General features: G+C 44.2%; 1 protein-coding gene across 14 annotated transcripts in view; it reads right to left on the bottom strand.

The window, feature by feature from the left end:
• Positions 1 to 19,122, bottom strand: part of LOC148030783 (uncharacterized) — a 385,751-nt gene that overhangs the window by 297,968 nt on the left and 68,661 nt on the right. For all 14 annotated transcript variants that reach the window (XM_087684297.1, XM_087684298.1, XM_087684294.1 and 11 more), the window contains exons 11-13: positions 17,217 to 17,434; positions 16,588 to 16,836; positions 3,907 to 4,030 (exon numbers count right to left, since the gene is read on the bottom strand). In XM_087684297.1, coding sequence (XP_087540423.1) covers positions 3,907 to 4,030; positions 16,588 to 16,836; positions 17,217 to 17,434 — 591 coding nt within the window. The remainder of the gene's footprint in view (positions 1 to 3,906; positions 4,031 to 16,587; positions 16,837 to 17,216; positions 17,435 to 19,122) is intronic.

Genomic DNA, 19,122 nt, shown 5'->3' with positions numbered 1-19,122 from the left:
TCCTGTTGGAGGGTCTCCAAGAGTGCAATTGCAATGGATGGAGGCCATCCTTGAGATGGATCTTCACGACTACCCAAATCACACTCCCTAGATCTTCATTTCTCCACAACTTACTTTGAGTGTGGCAAGACCTTTGCAAGGCCCTAGTTCAAAGGCCCCCGGGATGTCAGGAGGAGCTAGACCGCTAACCGATGGTCTGGAATCCCCAAGTTAGAGATTGGGATGAGATACAATTTGGCGAGCACCCCCACATCCAATGGGCTGGCTTGGAGGCGATCCCTATTTGTACTATCATGACGTGGTGAGAGGTGTGCAAAATGGCGGATCACGAGGTGTTGCACCGAGCATCAGGTTGTCATCGAGGAGCTGAGGTGAGGAGGAGGGAGATTGACTCATCGATCCCTCAAGAATGGCTAGACCGCCCGATCCGAGAGCTGGTGGAGCTTGGTGAGGTATGGGCTGCTAGATTCTCACTGACAAGTATCCCCTTACAGGTGGCACATAGAGTGGGCAGTGCTCCCTACAGGACTTTCTTCACCGTGCAAGATGAGAGATGGTTGGTTCTTGACAAAGGGCAGCAAAATGAGGAGATTGTTGTCCTTCCTTAGAGGAGGATTTGTGTGGTTGGACTCTAGGGAGCACCTAGCGACTGGACCCTTATGTGCCCTAGGAGGAGTTTCGGGAGTGGCACCTTTGGATATGGGAGAGCAGGCCACTTGATGAGCTGGACTGGGACCTTGGAGAGTGGCTATGGCCAGTCACTGCGGTCGCCAAGAAGCCACTGAGATTCGTGGAGTAAACTAGGATTGGTAGACATGTACTGATGTAGGAGGACATGGATTGGGCACCTTCGCATAGCAGATATTGGGCAGAGCACAACATTACGAATGCCTTCCGTCGCACTTTCTAGTATTGCGTGTGGGACAGCTGGAGGCTGAGAAGGGTGTCATATTTCCTTTCGCTTTTGGCACATGGCGGTCTGGTTGTTGAGAGTTAGTTGGCTCAAATGCAACAGGATGGAGGTTGCAAGCGCTACCCATAGCAGCACTTGGAAACTCCAAAGCATTGCCTTTGGTCTTGCGAGACGACACAGCTTGTGTGGAGAGGAGCCTGCCTCTGTCGTGTGGCACCCAGCCTTAGCTGTATCTCGTGGAGGGCTTTTTGCTTGCAAGCAATCAGCCAAGGCTGTCACCTTTTGTATCACGCCAAGATGCAGGACACGATTTTTCTCATCAAGGATGGATCTTGTGCACTAGTCGGCTTGGAGGCTTTACCTAGCCACCAAGTATTGGATCCCACAGCAGAGCGGTCAGAGATATGGGAGATCATAGGGAGTCTTGCAGGATGGCACATTTGGAAGGCACGCTGTCAAGTGGTTTTTGGCGGGGAGTGCCTTTCAGTATATGCGACTTTGGCAAAGCTTTGGGCCTCCATCATCCACTCCCTCCGCAGCCGTTGGGACCAAGTGCAGGGCGAGTCTCGAGCTCATCGAGAGCTCCGTCTTCACTTTCTGCTCACTTGGGGCGGCCATAACCTATTCTTCACCATGCAGGCGGGCAGCCCCAGATGGCGATACACCCCCCTTCCATGGCTTCTTGCCCCCAAACCGCCTTGAGAGGCTTGTATATGTGATGGATTTGTGATTTGCATCAGCTCCAACTAGTCTATTGAGCACGTGCACTTCGTTGTAATCAGCCTTCTAAGTAATATAATTAGCCACATTTTACTTGCAAAAAAAAACAAGCATTGTGATCATCTGACTATGCATCATGTTTCGCTGGACAACAATGTTTTGCTGAATTTGGCCAGAAAATGGCTATGTGCAACTTTCTCCCTCCCTTGATATTGATTGGCATAAGTGCGTACAATCAGGGCTGAATGCCATCATCTGACTTCTTCTGGGAACATTTTAAGTTTTAACTAATTAGAGCTGAAAAGGACAGCATGTTGCCGTCCATACCTCTATAGCATTTTAGGTTTTAACTAATTACAGCTGAATAGGACAGCATGTTGCAGTCCACACCTCTATAGCAGACATGTTGCACATTGTCTTCTTCTGAGTATGTCCTGCTTGTGAGCCTCAGTCTGAGTCAAATGACAACTTTGGGAGCTCTGTGATTGTCAGTCTGTCATATGTTCTCATATGTCAATCTTCTTCATTTCATGCACATTAGGCGGAGATGAGTGCATTTGCCACTTATCCTTGAGTCTGTTCACACTGCACACTTACGATCAGTGGGTGCATTTGTCACTTATAACATGTGGCAGTAGGGATGCCCTATTTTCATACTTTAGCCAGCCAGATCAGCTGGTTGGGCATCATCATTATCAAGCCGTCTTGTTTCTTGGTCACTCCCTATTTCTAGCTGCCCGATCCCTGCCTCCCACACCCAAATCAGATCATCACTCGGCCACATCTTCCTCAATTACATCTCCTACCATTAGTCTGGCACCCTCACTGAAGCACCTCTGCAGTGTAGGGGTTGATTCTGTGCAGCCAATGCTTTTAGATTAGTATTCTTTCTGTTCTTTTGTGTTTTACCTTTTTTCTCTCCTCTAATGTATTTCTCTTCCATTGCACACTCTCAGATGCTATCATCAAAGAGATTGAGAGCCCGTTTTTGCAATGTTTTCAGCCTGTTTTGCTGCATTCAGACCCCTTGCAGCTAGGTGACCTGTTGTGGACACCCCTTCTGCTATAATGAGCCCCTTAACATTGCTGGTGTCATAAAAACACATGTATTCTCCATAACAGCAGGTGGTTTTCTGCTCCAACAGATAGTACTTTCTAAAATGCACACCTCGGCAATCTTCCATCTGCAAAACGCAGTCTGACTGCCCATTTTGCAGCTGAGGTCAATCCCTAAATCAGATTGTCTTCAAAAATCCCCCTTGTTGGACTGAACGAAGCATTTGGAGCAAACGATGGATCATTTTTACCTTTTTATAGGTCGGTTTTTCCTTCAGAGGCCACTAAAGTGAACATGTAACAGGGAACAAAGAGCCATCCCCCAGGAGGAAGTCCCCATCAAAATGCAGCATATGTTCTTGATTTTTGCAGGTTATTTGAAGGATACACATGGAAAACTGATACAATTTCCAAGATCAAATAGAGAGAGTCTCCCAAAGAGATTGTGAGGACTGCAGAAGCAATGAACAAGACCATGAAGTTCAATGTTTTAACCGTTGTGGCTGTGAGGATCATTGTGAAGAAGGGGAGATTGGGAAGATCGATGTGAAGACCATGATCATGTAGATTGTGAGGATCCACACGAACACCACAGAGATCATGACACACATTGAGATCCAGTGCGTGACCAGCCACCCTCCCATCCACTATCTCTTTATCACTCCCATCTTTCTTCATCATCCACATCTTCCATTCCATGGATGGCCATAATTGCATGACAGATGCAGGTTCCCATTTTTCCCCAACTCCTGGAGAAATATCTTAAAGATCATGTAGAATGAGTGACGAAGTTTTAAGAGTAGCAATACCTCATGGAAGCTCATATCTACAACAAATAAAGGAGATTGAGATAAGTAATGTCTAGTGGAACTGTGCATATATGAATGGCCACATGCAGGAGACAAGATAGCATTCAATGCTTCTTTTATGTGCAGGTACAGAGGCAAGCTCCTTTTGCTCAGTCTTGGACCCATGGGAGTTTGTTTGTACCTCAGCAAGGATCCCCAAGTGGATTTACATTAGCAAGCAATAGACTTATCTTTGTCTGGATGTGCCATTCAAAACCCTTTGATGTTTTTCTCAAACATAATCATACAGTCTATCCTCAACAAATGAACAAATTGAAACAATGGACCATATCAACCACCTCATGCAGTCACGTAGAGAAGCTCATACAACTAAATCAAGTTTTTGATACCACCTGTTTATGCTTTTACCTTGCTTCTGCACTTTGCTCATATTTCTCAAGCATAGAAAGTTGATTAGAAAGATCTCCATCACTTGTAGACTCATGCTCAGTCTTTTCTGGTGTAATGCTAATTCTAGTTTTCCCCTGTGCACCTGTAAGTTAACATTGACCTCAGTCAAAAATGTTTTCTAAAGTATCCTCATGCTTTCTAACAATTGAAATCTTTACTATTTATGTTCCTTCTCCTATCTTGCACATATCAAGGAAATAAACTTAAAGGCTGTAGTGGCTCTAAGTGTGCCAGGGTCGTGCCCAGCAGTATGTTCTCTCCTTTGTCATTGCTGAAGCCTCCCTACAGCTTCACGAAGGGAACTCTACAGCAAATTTAGATGGTACCGGTGAGGTGAACTGAGAGTGTGAGAAGAATGTGAAATGAGAGTCATGCCATCCGTGTGATTGGGTGTGCTAGTGCCTAGTGTTGCAGGGGTGACTAGAGATGAACCATACACAAAACAAGACACACACACACACACACAGAGTTCATGAAGCAACGAGGAGGTGGTTATTACAGGTATCGACCTTCCTCCAGGCTCCATGCTGAAGACCAGCCTGGACACGAAGCTGCAGGCCAGCAGGTTCATCTGTTGCCTCAGACAGATTAGGGTGCACAGGTGTGCAGAAAGGATATGCAGCAGTTCAGACTGTGTAGCACAAGGGGCAGATGGGGGCCGAACCAGATCAGAAGCAGAAAACGAGGCAAGGGAAGGATGTTTGTTCAGTTCAGTTCAGTCCAATACAGCGCAGCATAGGGGCAGTGATGGAAACCTCTTGTGGCATCGACATGGATTTTCTGGACCAGCACTTGGCATGGGTGGAAGGTAAAGTTGATTTGGATACTGATATGGAGTCTCGGGCTGACGACACCCCTGAAGATGCTGAAGCCGATGAAGTGGGAAAACACCACAAGATAGTGGTGGATCCTACGGACATGAGTGCATTGGGATCTTTGCTGCAAGGTGTGAGTTCTGCTTTGCAGGGGCAAGGGAATATGTATCAAGGTATGCTGGCTCAAGCTAATAGCTTGATGAGTAAGTATGTCCACGCAAATGATGGTAAGGCATGCACATTACCAGACAAAGGGCATGTGGTGGCAGTACTGGGTGCAGACATTGTGTTACAGAAAATTGCAGCCTTCCATGAGCGGGCTGCATCTCTTACTTCACTAGTCATGTTCCCCTCATTACTCATATCAGGACTTGGCTTGAGGGTATGCTGTCATGTAATGATTTGTTGCAAGAACATGGGAATGGTCAAGTGCAGGCCACTCAGTGGAGGACATTTATGATGGGCCGAAAGGATGCTTTGAGGTTCTCTTTCATACCCCTCAAGCTTAGGCCTAGATCATGCAAAGTATTCCTTTGTTTGCGGATGGCCAATTAGTTCATGTTGTTCCGTGGTGGCCCTTGCAAGAATTTCAAGAGGTACTTAGACAAGCATGCGCAATTTGAGTGGAAGTGGTTAACTTCCCTTCGCATCTCTGTTGGCTTCTTCCACTAGTCTTGCACTCTCTTGGGAACGTTTTGGTGCAATCCTGCTTGGCTTCCCATAACCAAAACCGTGCTTGTTTGCTCTAAGATACTAGTAACGTTCTCCCAACTAAAATACATTTTCAAGCTCTTGGGTTGCCTTCCTTGTTTTATGAGTTGCAATGGGGAACTTTTGCAGGTCACTACTCTAGATATGGATAGTTGAGACACATTATGTCTGAATGTATTCAGGAGCATGTGGAATCATAGCCCCGTATGGATTCAAAGGAGCAGAGACAAATGCACGTGCAAGCAGCTCAAGCCCTGTCTCAAAAGCAAAACACATCTCCTCTTCCACCTATTGGGCAATCAGGGTTTAAGGATTTGGGTGACATTCGACTATTGGAGATGTCAAACCCCTCTTATCCTGATCAATCTTCTAAGGAAGCCCCTTGGGTAACAGTGGTGAAGCACAATGCTTGCCAAGATGTTCATTCGACTTTTTCTTCCGGCAGTGCTTAATATGTGGGTGGAGAAACAACATGCCCTCTCTAATCCTTTTCCTCTAGTCTTGGAAATGATCCATCCTCTAGTAGATGCCTTCAACGCTCAATTAGGGCATATGGCATTGAGATTTAGTCAGCCCTTCCTGTTGCATGATCAATTTTCAGAATACATGCTACAATTGATAGCTTCGTTTGGCAAACACACTCTATGTGCAGGATTGGAAGCATGGGCGATCTTTCAGAATAATGCACGGGCTTTGTCAAGAGCTTATGGGATTCAGAAAGCATCTGCTTTTAATGCTGAATTACAGCATTTGCAACCTGTTGGAAACATCTCTCACCTTGCAGCAAGCCGGTGACTCATCTAATGAGTTGATCACTTACTTTAAATGGTCGAAATGCAGAGTGCAGGCTCTCCATGTTGAACAATATGCAAAATATAAACTGCTGGCCTGTTTGGATGCCTTGTATGATAGTAATTTCCAAACACAGCAATTTTTTGTTAGACTTCATCAAAAATATGCACGTGAGAATATTATGTGTTTCTTGGACATGCAAAAAGAGGTGGTCAATCACTAAGCCTCATTTTATAATACAGATGTGCCTCCAATATTATAATGTTTTGTTGGGTCCCCAAGAAATTCTTACTAATGTGGTTTGGGTTGCCCATGATTATGTGGTGGGCATGGTGCGTGAGCAAGTGAAAACTGAATGGGCAGATTTTATGGAGGCCGATAGCAGTGAGGAGGAGGTTGAGGAGGTGGTGTCTCATTTGCCTCGCAAGAAAAGCCTTGGTTGGGATGGCTTGCCCAATGAATTATTCTCGACATATGCGGGGCATCTTAAGGATCCATTGGCCCAGCTCTCAACAAATTTGGAGATCAGGATGCATGCCCTCAAATTGGAAGATTGCAATGCTTCACCTACTGCCCAAGGTTCCCTTGCCACAAACCTTAAAGCAATGGAGACCTTGGCTTGGATATGGCAGGGACTAGTGGCATGCGCGCGATGTGGTGAGCCAGAAGAGACACAAAGACATTGCCTATCGGACTGTCTGAGAGCCCAAGAGATTTGGAGGAGAGCTCCTAGGATAGTATTCCATGGTACAGCAGAGTCCATGGTGGCAACATGGGGGGCTATAGCTTGGGCCACAGACAGAGGTCCAGCATGCGGCTACGAGGACACTCCGGGAAGCATTTCTTTTCTCATCATTGGACAACATTTGAGCACAATCCCTGCCCCCGACTACTCACAGACACAGTGGACTCACAGACATTATCACAGATGGGAGCTGATTTCCAGCATTATAGCTTGGTACATATGGACTACGAGATGTAGCCAGGTCATTGATCTTCAGGATATACCCACTGGGGAGTCTTAATCGAGGATTTGGACAGAGATAGTCCACACTCTCTGTGGGAGATGGGACAGGTTGCAGGGCAGCTCTAAGAGGATGAGAAAGAAAAGAGAGGCTTTCCTGCGGATTTGGGATTCAGACACCTTCTTTCATACTACCCCTCAAATGGTCTGGCACTTTAGCCCACCGAACTCGTTGTTTACACAAACATTGTATCTTTAATGTACTTAGTTACTCTTCACAAAGTTTCTTGTACTTTGTATTTACCTTAGGGGGCTTTCTCCAAGGTATTATTAATAGAATTCTCTTTTCTTGGAAAAAAAAAAGCAGCGGAGACCCATTTGTGTTATAGGATCTCTTTATAAAATTTTCTCCAAGATCATCGCAAAAAAACTGCAAAAAGTTTTCCTACAATTGATTCACCCACGATAGTATGATTTTGTCAAGGGTCACAACATCATGCATAATATCCTAAATATACAATTCGGGATTGACTATGCTAAAGCCTCTAACCAACAACTTGTTATGATTCAACTCGATATCGAAGAGAGTTTTGATCATGTAAGCTAGTCGTTTCTTCGACACTTGATATCTGCCATGGGGTTTGGGCCTCAAATGGTATCTCTTATTGGCACTATCAACATTAATGCACTAATGCACATCGCACGTAATGGAGGGGTTGACTAATGAGACTGCCCTCACTCGCTTCACTAGGGATGCCCTGTTAGTCCCTTGCTATTTGCCTTGGTGACTCATTCGATGCTCTCTCTACTTGATAAGTTGGCTATTGATGATGAGATCGTTGGATTGACTCTTCCTAGTGGAGAAAAACTCTTGGATCAATCTCTCCGCTGATGATTCTTTTATGTTCCTCAAGGCTAAAAGATCCAACTTGGAAGGGCTAAATGGTCCACAAATTATAAGTAACAATACTTGGAGGTTAGAGAGAGAATGAGAGAGTTGAGCCTTTCAAGTTTCAAGATTCAAGAATCAAGAGACATAGGGGTTTGGGGGAAAGACAGAATCGAGATAGATATTAGAGAGAATAGGAAGATAGATAGTTATGCATAAATTATAATGAAAGAAAGTGAAACAAAGTTAAAAGGCAATGTATACCTCAATGATAGCTTGCCGAATGTGGCGTAGATGAATGCGCCCATCATTTTGCTCCCCCTCTTGCCGGTATCTATGGCCCGCAAAAATTAAGTGCTGAGTGGATATGAGACGAGTATGTTGATGATACCCTATTTCTTACGATCACTCCATCTGTCGGTGAGAATGAAGTGACCATATTTTATCCATACAGTCGGGATAGGATCAAGCGCTCTAAGCGTTCCAGGTGGGACTCGACATCACTCCTGCCCAACAATTTCTTCCACTTCTCGACTCTTTTGAGCGAAAGATGACCTACTGGAGCACAGTCCGCCTTTCCTTAGCGGGCCGAGCCCTGGTGGTCAACCAGGACCTCCTAGCGACGGCTTGGTACATCGCCTCTTGTTAGTACTTCTCCTCGTCTTGTATCGTTCAGCTTCGCCACCTGGAAAGACCTTCTGCAAAAGGGTCTCCAGGAGTGGAGACGGAGGCTTGGCAATGAATGGAGGCCATCCTTGATATGGATCTTCACAACTGCCCACATCACACCACCCAGATCTTCCTTCCTGCGCAACTTACTTCGAGTGTAGCAAGGCCTTCGCAAGGTCCTAGTTCAAAGGCCCCCAAGATGTCAAAAGGAGATAGACCGCCAGACGGTGAACTAAAACCCCCAGGTCACAGACTGGGATGGGATACAGATTGGTGAGCGCGCCCGCATCCAGTGGGCTGGCTAGGAGGCTAGCCCTGCTCGTACTATCAAGATGTGGCAAGAGGTGTACAAGATGGCAGATTAGGAGGTGTTGCACTGGGCATTAGATTGTCAGCAAGGAGCTGAGGTGAGGAGGAGGGAAAGTGACTCAGCGATCCTTCAGGAGTGGCTAGAAGCCCCAATCCGACAGTTGGTCGAGCTTGGTGAGGTGTAGGCTGCTAGATTCTCACTGGCAGGTATCCCCTTACAGGTGGTATGTAGAGTGGGCGGTGCCCCCTATGGGACTTTCTTCATCGTGCAGAATGGGGGATAGTTGATTCTTGACAGAAGGCAACAGGATGAGGAGATTGTTGTCCTTCCTTGGAGGAGGATTCATGTGGTTGGACTCTAGGGGAAGACCTAGCGCCTGGACCCTTATATCCCCTGGGAGGAGTTTCAGGAGTGGCGCCTTTGGATATGTGAGAGCATGCCACTTGATGAGCTCAACTGGAACCTTGGAGAGTTGCTATGGCCGGCCAGTGCAGTCACCAAGAAGCCACTCAGGTTCGTGGAGTACACAGTCAGGATTGGTAGACATATACTGACCCAAGAGGACATGGATTGGGCACCTTCGCATAGAAGATATTGGCCGGAGCACAATATTATGGATGCCTTCCGTTGCACTTTCAGGCAACGCCTACAGGACCGCTGGAGGCCGTCCCCAGGAGGGTGTCATATTTCCTTTCGCATTTGGCACATGCAGTTCTAGCTATTGGAAGTTGGTTGGCTCAGATGCAGTAGGATGGAGATTGCAAGCAATGTGGCATTTAGCTCTCCTAAGGATGCAGGCACTTGCTTTTTTGGCAGTGGTGCATCTGCGCACATGACATCTTGCGGAGATTTATTTGCTTCTGTTGGTGCAACTTCAGTTGGTAAGTCTGTAAAGTGTGCCAACAATACATCATACCCTATTAGAGGTATTGGGGAGATTGTGCTCATAGCCATTGATGGCTCTATTCTCCGCCTACAGGATGCTTTGTTTGTGCCAAGCATAAAGAAGAATCTACTCTCTATTTCTTCTTTAGCACGTTGTGGATTGCTGATCACATTTGATGATGACAGATGCATGGTGAGAGACAAAGAACACATGACTTTGGTCTTGACAGGTTCTTTATGTCATGGGTTATATGAGTTAGTTTATCAGTCAACGTACTTGGCATACACTCTTACTCCTGCTATGATACAGCGAGAGTTATGGCATGCTAGGATGGGGAATGTGAACTTTGGTAGCTTGATTCTCTTACAGCATACACAGATGCTAGATGGATTACCTCTATTGGAGACACCTCCTGAGCACTTGTGTGAATGATGTATTTTGGGAAAAATGCATCGTTTTTTGTTTCCCCATGATGTTGCTTTTAGAGCAACAACCAGGTTGCACTTACTGCATTCAGATGTATATGGGCCTATGCAAATAAAGTCATTGGGAGAATGTTACTATTTTGTGACCTTTATTAATGACTCTACTTGATTTAGCTGGGTCCACTCTTTGGTCAAAAAGTCAGAAGTATATGATGCATTCTTGGCTTTTGTTGCACTTCTTGAAAATGAGCCTGGTTGTAAAATTCAGACTCCGTTCGCACCAAGGGAGGGAATACATGTCCTCTATGCCAAATTCTTTTTTGAAGTAGAAGGGCATTGTCCATCAATACACTACTGCTTATACTCCACAGCAAAATGGGGTTGTAGAGAGGAAGAATCGGTCACTCATAGAGATGGCCAAATGTATGCTAAAAGCAAAGAGCTTGCCACACAATTTTTGGATGGAAGCAATTATGTGTGCTTGCCATGTTCCCAACAGATGCCCCACCAAAGCTTTGAAGAAAATTACACCTTTTGAGGCTTGGAACAGCCGAAAAACCTTGTGTTGGACCCTTTCATACCTTTGGATGCCTTGCATATGCACACATTCCACGAGTGCTCAAAAAAGAGTTAGATAACAAGGCTATCAAATGCATTTTTGTGGGACATAGTAGTGAGAGCAAAAGGCTACAGAATCAATGATCCTGTTTCTAAAAAGGTTTTTGTTAGTAGGGATGTACTATTTGATGAAAAATCAGAATTGTCCCTAGCTGGTTTAGACACATATCAGGCTGCCCATGACGTATTTGAAGGGCTCCTACCCATTACATTTGGCGATTCAGCTAGAGTTTCAGCAAGTGAACTCAATGTTCAGCCAGATGCTCCTTTGGAAAATGCAGAAAATCAGCCATTGGCTGATCTGAATATTAAGCAAAGTGCTGACACTGAAATTCAGCAAGAGCTTATGCACAATCAGGAGCCAAGACAAATGCCTAGATAGTATTTACAAACTATGAAAGATAGTCATTTGGATGCACCCATGGCTGGTCGTACTAGAAGGCAAGCTCGTATGCATGATACTGCACATACCATGGAGTTTGTTATGGCAGCAAGCAGAATTGATAATGAGGAGCCTGAATATTTTGAGGATGCACAACAAAGTGTGCATTGGATGGCAACAATGCAAGCTGAATTGGATTCTATCGCTAAGAATCAAACACGGGATTTAGTGTCTTTGCCCTTTGGGAAGAAAGCCATTGGAACAAAATGGGTCTACAAGCTGACATGGAATGCAGATGGATCCATTCACAAATATAAGGCAAGGCTTGTAGCTAAAGGCTATACACAGAAGAAAGGCATTGACTATGAGGAGACATTTGCTCCTACCTCCCGAATGACGACCATCAGGTCTATGGTTGCTTTGGTTGCCCATTATGGATGGATTGTGCACTGGTTGGATATTAAAACTGCATTTTTACATAGGGAACTTCATGAGGAAGTATATGTACAGCAGCCCATTGGTTTTGCAGTTGAGGGATCCGAACACTTGGTTTCCAAGCTGAAAAAGGCTTTATATGGTTTGAAACAAGCTCCTAGAGCTTGGTATGCAAAGATAGATGCCTTTTTGCTCAACCAAGGGTTTATAAGCAACTCATCTGAGTCTACCCTTTACGTATGTAAAGAGGGGAATCCATGCTGATCATTTGTCTATATGTTGATGATTTTTCGCCTAGATGGACATATGCTGATCAGATTTCAGCATTCAAACAAAATTTGCAGCAAACTTTTAAAATGTCAAACTTGGGGTCTTTGCATTATTTCTTGGGCATTCAGTTCATACATGATGCTAGAGGTATTGGTTTATCACAATCAAGATACATTGGTAAACCTCTTGAAAAGTTTGGCTTACAGGATTGCAAGCTAATCTGTACACCAATGGAACCTATGCTAAAACTGTCATTACATGATGATTGTGATTTGTTTGAGATATACACATATACTCCCACAGTTGGATGTCTTATTTACCTATGCAACACTAGGCCGGACATACAATTTGCAGTTTCAGCCCTGAGCAGATATGTGCATCCGCCACGCATGTCACATTGGCAAGCTGTTAAGCATGTCTTTTGTTACTTGCAAGGTACTAGATCTCTTGGATTGCTTTATGCCAAGGGGGGACCACTGCAGTTACATGCTTACAGTGATTCTAATTGGCCTTGTGATTATGATTCACGTCACTCCACTAGTAATTGTTTCTTTCTTGGCTCATCTTGTATATCTTGGCTTAGCAAGAAACAATCCACTGTTGCCACATCATCATGTGAAGCTGAATACAAGACAGCTTTCACTACCACAGTTGAATGCGTATGGATTAGATGCTTGCTAGCTGATCTGGATGTATCTGTTACGGAGCCTACTCCTTTGTTAACTGACAGTCAGAGTACCATTGTAGTGGCACGGAACCCAGTGTTTCATGCACGTACGAAACACATTGAGATACATTATCACTTTGTTAGAGAGAGGCTACATGCAGGTGATATCAGCCTTGTCTATTATCCTACCACCAGTAATGTGGCAGACATCTTCACCAAAGCTCTTCCTCGTGACAAATTTGAAGCATTTCGCAATGCTTCGAATTTGATCTCCTTTGGTGGCGGATGATCCTTGTAGTTTTGACCACTCTTCACTCCAGGGGGATTTGTTGGGTTTTCACTCACATCTACGCTCACAGAGGAGAGTCGGTGATTAGTAGGATAGTAGGGCATTTTTTACTCTCGATACGAGAGGTTTTTTCCCCCAAACTTATTGTCTTCTTTCGTATGTGCTTATATCACATACTTATGGGCACTCATCGTGTTCAAGTGTGAACACCCCCTACAGCCCTAAGGTTTAAGGGTTGTACTTTGTACTTTCAGATTGCACTCTTTTAGTCTATTGCATTGGGTGTCATGCGTCACTCTCCACACTATCTACTGCACTCTGAGCTAAGCTTCGATCCTCTCTCCATCTCACAAGGAGCACCTTTTGTAGATGAGAGAAGGGTCAAACAATCAAAAAAGGGTCAACAGTCAAAGAGAGCTACCAGTTGGATGGATTCGAAGGGGAACTAGGGGAGGACTGCATGACTAGAAAAGGGGGTGGGCTGAAGTATCCAAGGCTTCCCACCCCCCTAAAGTGCCATGCAGGATGACATGTGCAGACGGAACGCATAGAAATGCAGGGAGATACACCAGACACGGTGGCCAAGGAGAGGCCTATTTTTTCGCACGAATACCTACTGTATTGTACCGTATGGTATGGACGGTACCATACAACGTAGGAGTGAAACTATGGTCTTCCCATGTTCATGATAGGTTTATGTACTGGAAATCTATCATGATCAGCATAATCTCATATTTTTTACCCTTGCTTCCTTGGACTAAGAAGTCTCTCTTGGAATTGGTGTAGCTCATCTTCTTTATGTTGTGGAAAAAGAAAGGTAATCACTCACGTCAAGTGTGGATATCTTGGCAACATGTTACTACTCGAAAGCAACTAGAGGGAGCTACTTAGTTGGATATTAATTTTCAGATGATAGCTCTGAGAATGGCGCTTTTGCAAGCCCTATGTGGGCAGCGTCATCCTTGGACTGATTTTGCAAAAAAATTTATCAAGGAGATTGGTATTTCCCATGGTCGCACGGTTATCCACACATTGTGGTGACATGTGTTGAATTCTACATGGCCTCATAAAATTTCACAATCATTTCTCCTTACTCGTTTGATTACCTACTAGCAAGAGACTCTTCACTTCACAGTTTGGCATCCTCCTGATCTCCAAAAGGAGGCTAGCTCATTACACACAGAAGTGTTGGATAGATAGGGCTGCAACGGTACATGATGATGTCATTTCTAGGCAATCCCATCTCTATTCTTTACGTTGCATACACCAGTACTTTTGAGTGCCTAGAGGCTATAGACACATTTGATCAACATCGCAAAAGCAACTTCAATAGTATAATCCATTGCCTGCTTTTTGGCCTACTTCCCCTTGACATGATAGGATGTTTGTGACTTGATGACCTTCAAAAAAGGTCGGCTAATCAAACCTACCATAGGGTAGAGGATAAGAGAAGGGTCACTGAGAAAGCCAATAAGGTCTAGCATGCTCAGGATAGCAAAGTGAAGTGGCCGGACAAATTTCTTCAATCGTGGAGATCCAACATTCCTCATCAGGGGAAATTTTTTAAATGGAGACTACTTACACAAGTTCTTTCCCACTGAGGATGTGTTATGTGTCCGCAAGATCTCAATTGGTAGATGTATCTTTTGTACTAAATGTGATGAGACACGAGATAGATTTGGAGTTTTGTTTCCTGTGTGTAGATCTCACTGACTTGCCAACAAACGCCCACATCCGCTCTTGGGTCTTGGGCAAGATGCTTCTATCCATTTTGCAATCAGATCATCCCTGCCTCTTCCATTTTCTCAAATGGATAGCTCTCTGCCACATACGGCACACCCATAATGCCTTCATTTTTTATTCGGCCTCAAGTATCCATGGTCATGTGGCTCATGTTGCAAGATTACTGTTATGGCTGATCTCTTCCATGGTTTTAACAGACTTGGTCCTTCCAGATGTGGCTACTCCTTGGTTGGATATTGTTCGCTCTACTCCTATTGTGCCACCTGCATGATATTTGTGTGCTATGTTTGGCAACCTTTTGGCTTGACTTGTGATTTTTAAGATTTTTGTGCCTGGACAAATGGCACAATTAAATACTTTTATTTAATTTAAGCTTCTTCATGAAAAAAACAATAAGTGAAGTCTAGAGAGAAAGAGCTCTACATCCGGAGACAAGTGCACAGAAGTACAAAGGCAGAGAGGTCTGAAAGATGAGGGCTAGAGGCACGAAGTCTAGAGGAAAGAGAAGAGAAAGAGTGAAGTCTGAAGAGAAGGGGGAAGAGAGAAGTCTGGAGACAAGTATGGTAGAGTCATCTTGTATCTTATAATCATGTAATCTTGTACTTTTTTCATAATTAATACAATTACGTTTACAAGAAAAAAAGGGATAGAAGAGTGAGATAGTAACACTTGGAGGGGAGAGAGACAAAAGTACACAAATTTACAAAGCACACACTTCTATTAGCACAAAATGATTGCTTGATATACTAGCCGCCTTTCCTCTCTTTTTATAGCTGAAGAGGGAGGGGAGAGCAAAAGAACATATAATATCTGGAAACCTTGGAGTGGTGGAGGATGTTTTCTCTAGATCTGTCGCCCAAAAGTCTTTAGGTCAGGCAGCCTTGCAAGTCAGGTCTAGTCTGCCTCAGAAACCCTCCAGACCAAAATTCTAGAGGAAAAATCTCTGGCGAGGGAGTTCTTGAGGTACGTCTAAGTCAGGTCCACCAAAGTCCAAGAAGTCTCCAGAGAAAGTCTAGTCTGGAGAAAAGTCAAAAAATCCCTCTAGAGAAAAATCATAAGTTACTCAAGTAGAGCACTAAAAAGTAACCTACTAAACTACCTTGTACATGATAAAAGATTGTTCCTATGTTATATACAAAGTGAATACAACTGGAACACTTGCTGCTATATACAAGTATGAAATACAACTCAAAGCTTTTTCTTTAATTCTATACCAAAGAGCTCATGTGTGGTGTTCCCATGTGGTGTACACTCTCTCTGTTTATTATAGACCTCCACACTGGCTTTTGACCTAGCCCTTGAATTAGACTAACTCTTCTTTCATATTATAGACCTCGAGATTGGCTTTTAACATAACCCTTGTATTAGACTACCATTTGGAATTATGGACCTCCAGATTGGCTTTTCCCATAGCCTGAATTAGACTACCTTTTTATTTTGTGTTTTATCATCAAAATCGCATACAGGGCTTGTATTGTATTTCACCTTGATCTCTTTTGGTTAGGATGATTTGAAATTCTCTTCTCAGGAGAAAATAACTTTTATGGTTCTTTATGTACCCATCTAGATCCTATTAGAATAATGCACCCTGGATAGGTTTACATAATTCCCAATCATAAAATAAGGACATTTTTCTTACTTTTCAGTACTTTGCTCTTAACCATGAGGCCATATTTGGTTCTATTAGCTCGTGGTTCTGTTTTGTACTGACCACAAAGTCACAATTCTGGAAAGTAGTTGACATCTTAACAAGAACCTATTTTGGTTATCATACCAGCCACTTGAGATGTTCTTTTAAGCCCCACTTCGGGAACCTCAGCACAGAAAATCACCCCATTTGCACCTCCAATAAATAGCCTGCCATCTCCTACAATCAAAGCAGTGATTCCCCCTGTGTAACCATCATACAATTGGACGTCAACAACTTTTTGAGGTTGACGCAGTGGATCTAACACAGCGTTCCGGATTTGCAAAGCACCATCCTCTGCCCCACTGACAAGAATAGAAGTCTCTGAATGTAACACTGCAAAAAAGCACACAATAGTGCTGTAAGGCCATTGTTGATACTGTTTACTTGGTGTGCCATTAAATGTCAAACAGTTCCCATCTTAGATGAAGATTATCGCTGGCTATGCTTTAACAAATTACCAGTCAATTGAAGTACATCAAGTTTTTTATTTAAGTGTCAGAAGTTATGCTCACATTGTAGTAGAAAAAAATGGAACACAAAACATACAAAAGGGATCCGAGAGAACCTGTGCCTAAGATATACTAGAGAAATAATGGACTTGGTTATATAAGAGTATACTCAATAAAACAGTTTTCCAAGGAGTTACAACAAGAGATAAATAAAAGAATGTCACTTAATTTCTTATTATGCAGGTGAATCAGAAGAAAACGCACTCAAAGCAGATCCAGGCTTTGCATGACCATGCATGTTGAAATGGGCATGAAGTGCATTGCCACTTGGTCCTGACCAACCCTGCATATTCTCTGGGATCCGATATTGCTGCAATTTCTTGTCTTGCCCCATTCCCCAAACAACTTTGCGTTCCACCATTTCCTTCTCAAGATAGTATTTCCCGACAGCAATACTGAGAAGTGGTACTTGAGTCCGAAAACTATATTGAAAAGACAAGTTCAATCACCAATTAAAAACTAAAATCAGAATATCGGAAAGTCTTAAATTCCACCAGAAATTACCAATTATTAGAAACATGTGCTGGTGTTAAGATGTCCAGAAAACCTCAACAAAATAATAAATCAATTTAATTTCCATGATTTCCCATTGTAAGTTTTATAGATATACAAAGAAAATACAAACCAAATAAAATTACAAGAGTTCCCATTTTTAGTTTTACAAATATATACATCCTTGATCCATTGCCAAGGCCGCTTTGATGGGGGAGGCTATTTTTATTGTTTTTCTTACCTTCGCGGAGGCCCTATAGGAGTGACTTTATAGCTCCCTTGTAGTCTTCCAAAGGGGAGTTATAAGAGCTACTTTATAGCTCCCACATGGCCTTCCAAAGGAGAGTTATTTACATAGTTCCATAGTATTGCGGCCTCACCCCACTGATCTCCTTTGCACCCTGTCGCCCACATTTTCCTAGGACTTGCAGTGGTATTTCACCAGTTACTCGAGGACTTTTGGCACCTGTTTGGGACTTCATTTGCACATGCAGTGACTGGTGCAAAGTACCAAAGGCTTATGTGCCAATCTCATGCATCCGAGGGAACCCCTGCACCATTGAGACAGTGGCATGAAAGGACATAATTTACAAGCAACTCATAGCCACCGAGTACCCCAACCAATGCTTCCACCTGTGCCATTCAGTTTGGACACCAGCCAGTAGAATGCACATGGTTTGGGTATCAGCCTGCCTATTCCACAGGCAGAACCCCACCCTGCAATGGATGACAATGGAGACACTAGAGTTCCTCAGCATGACCCTCACAGCAACCCCAACCAAGAGCAGGGATCTGCTATGTGAGCAAAATCAGGAATCCAAATCATGTAAAATACACAAGCTCCCACAAATCTCTACACCTCTGAAGTAGTCGAGCAATACTCTACAATCCTGCTTATGACATCCACCTTTGCAGGTGAAGGCTTTCTGCCATAATAACCAACCATATGCCCAATTATGATGACTTCATTAACACCAAAGACAGATAGGATGCGGCATGCTCCTCTCCACACAAGCTGCGCCTCCTCTTATGACAAAAGGCAGTGCTTTGGGGTTTCTAGAGGCTGCTATGTGCAGCGCTTACAACCTCCCTCCTACATCATCTTGGCAAGCCAACTTCCCATCGCCAAGCCTCCATGTACCACCAGCCATAAGAAATATGACACCCTTCTCGGCCTCCAGCTATCCCATAGGCGGTGCTAGAAGGTCCATCAGAAGGGCTCCATGATGCTGTGCTCCGCCCAGTGCCTGCTACGTAACGGCACCCAGTCCATATCCTCCTACATCAGTACATGTCTGCCAATCCTGGCAATGTACTCTAGAACCTGGGTGGCTTCTTGGCGACCGCCGAGGCCGGCCATAGCCACTCTCCTGGATCCCACTCCAACTCATCCAGTGGTCTGCCCTCCAGATCCACAAGCACCATTCCCTGAGCTCCTTCCAAAAAACATAGGGGTCCAGTCTCCATATCTTCCCCTGAAGACCCACCACCCGAATCCTCCTCCATGAAAGGGCGGCAATCCCCTCATCTTGCTGCCCTCTGTCAAGGGCCAGACCTCCCCCCTCCTGAACGGCGAAGAAAGTTCCCTGCGGGCCACCACCCCCACTCTACCTGCCAC

The sequence above is a fragment of the Lygodium microphyllum genome, chromosome 9 (assembly GCF_053477565.2).
Source record: "Lygodium microphyllum isolate KBCC chromosome 9, Lygodium_microphyllum_v1.1.10, whole genome shotgun sequence".
Lineage (NCBI taxonomy): Eukaryota > Viridiplantae > Streptophyta > Polypodiopsida > Schizaeales > Lygodiaceae > Lygodium > Lygodium microphyllum.
This window is presented reverse-complemented; position numbering and strand designations above follow the sequence as displayed.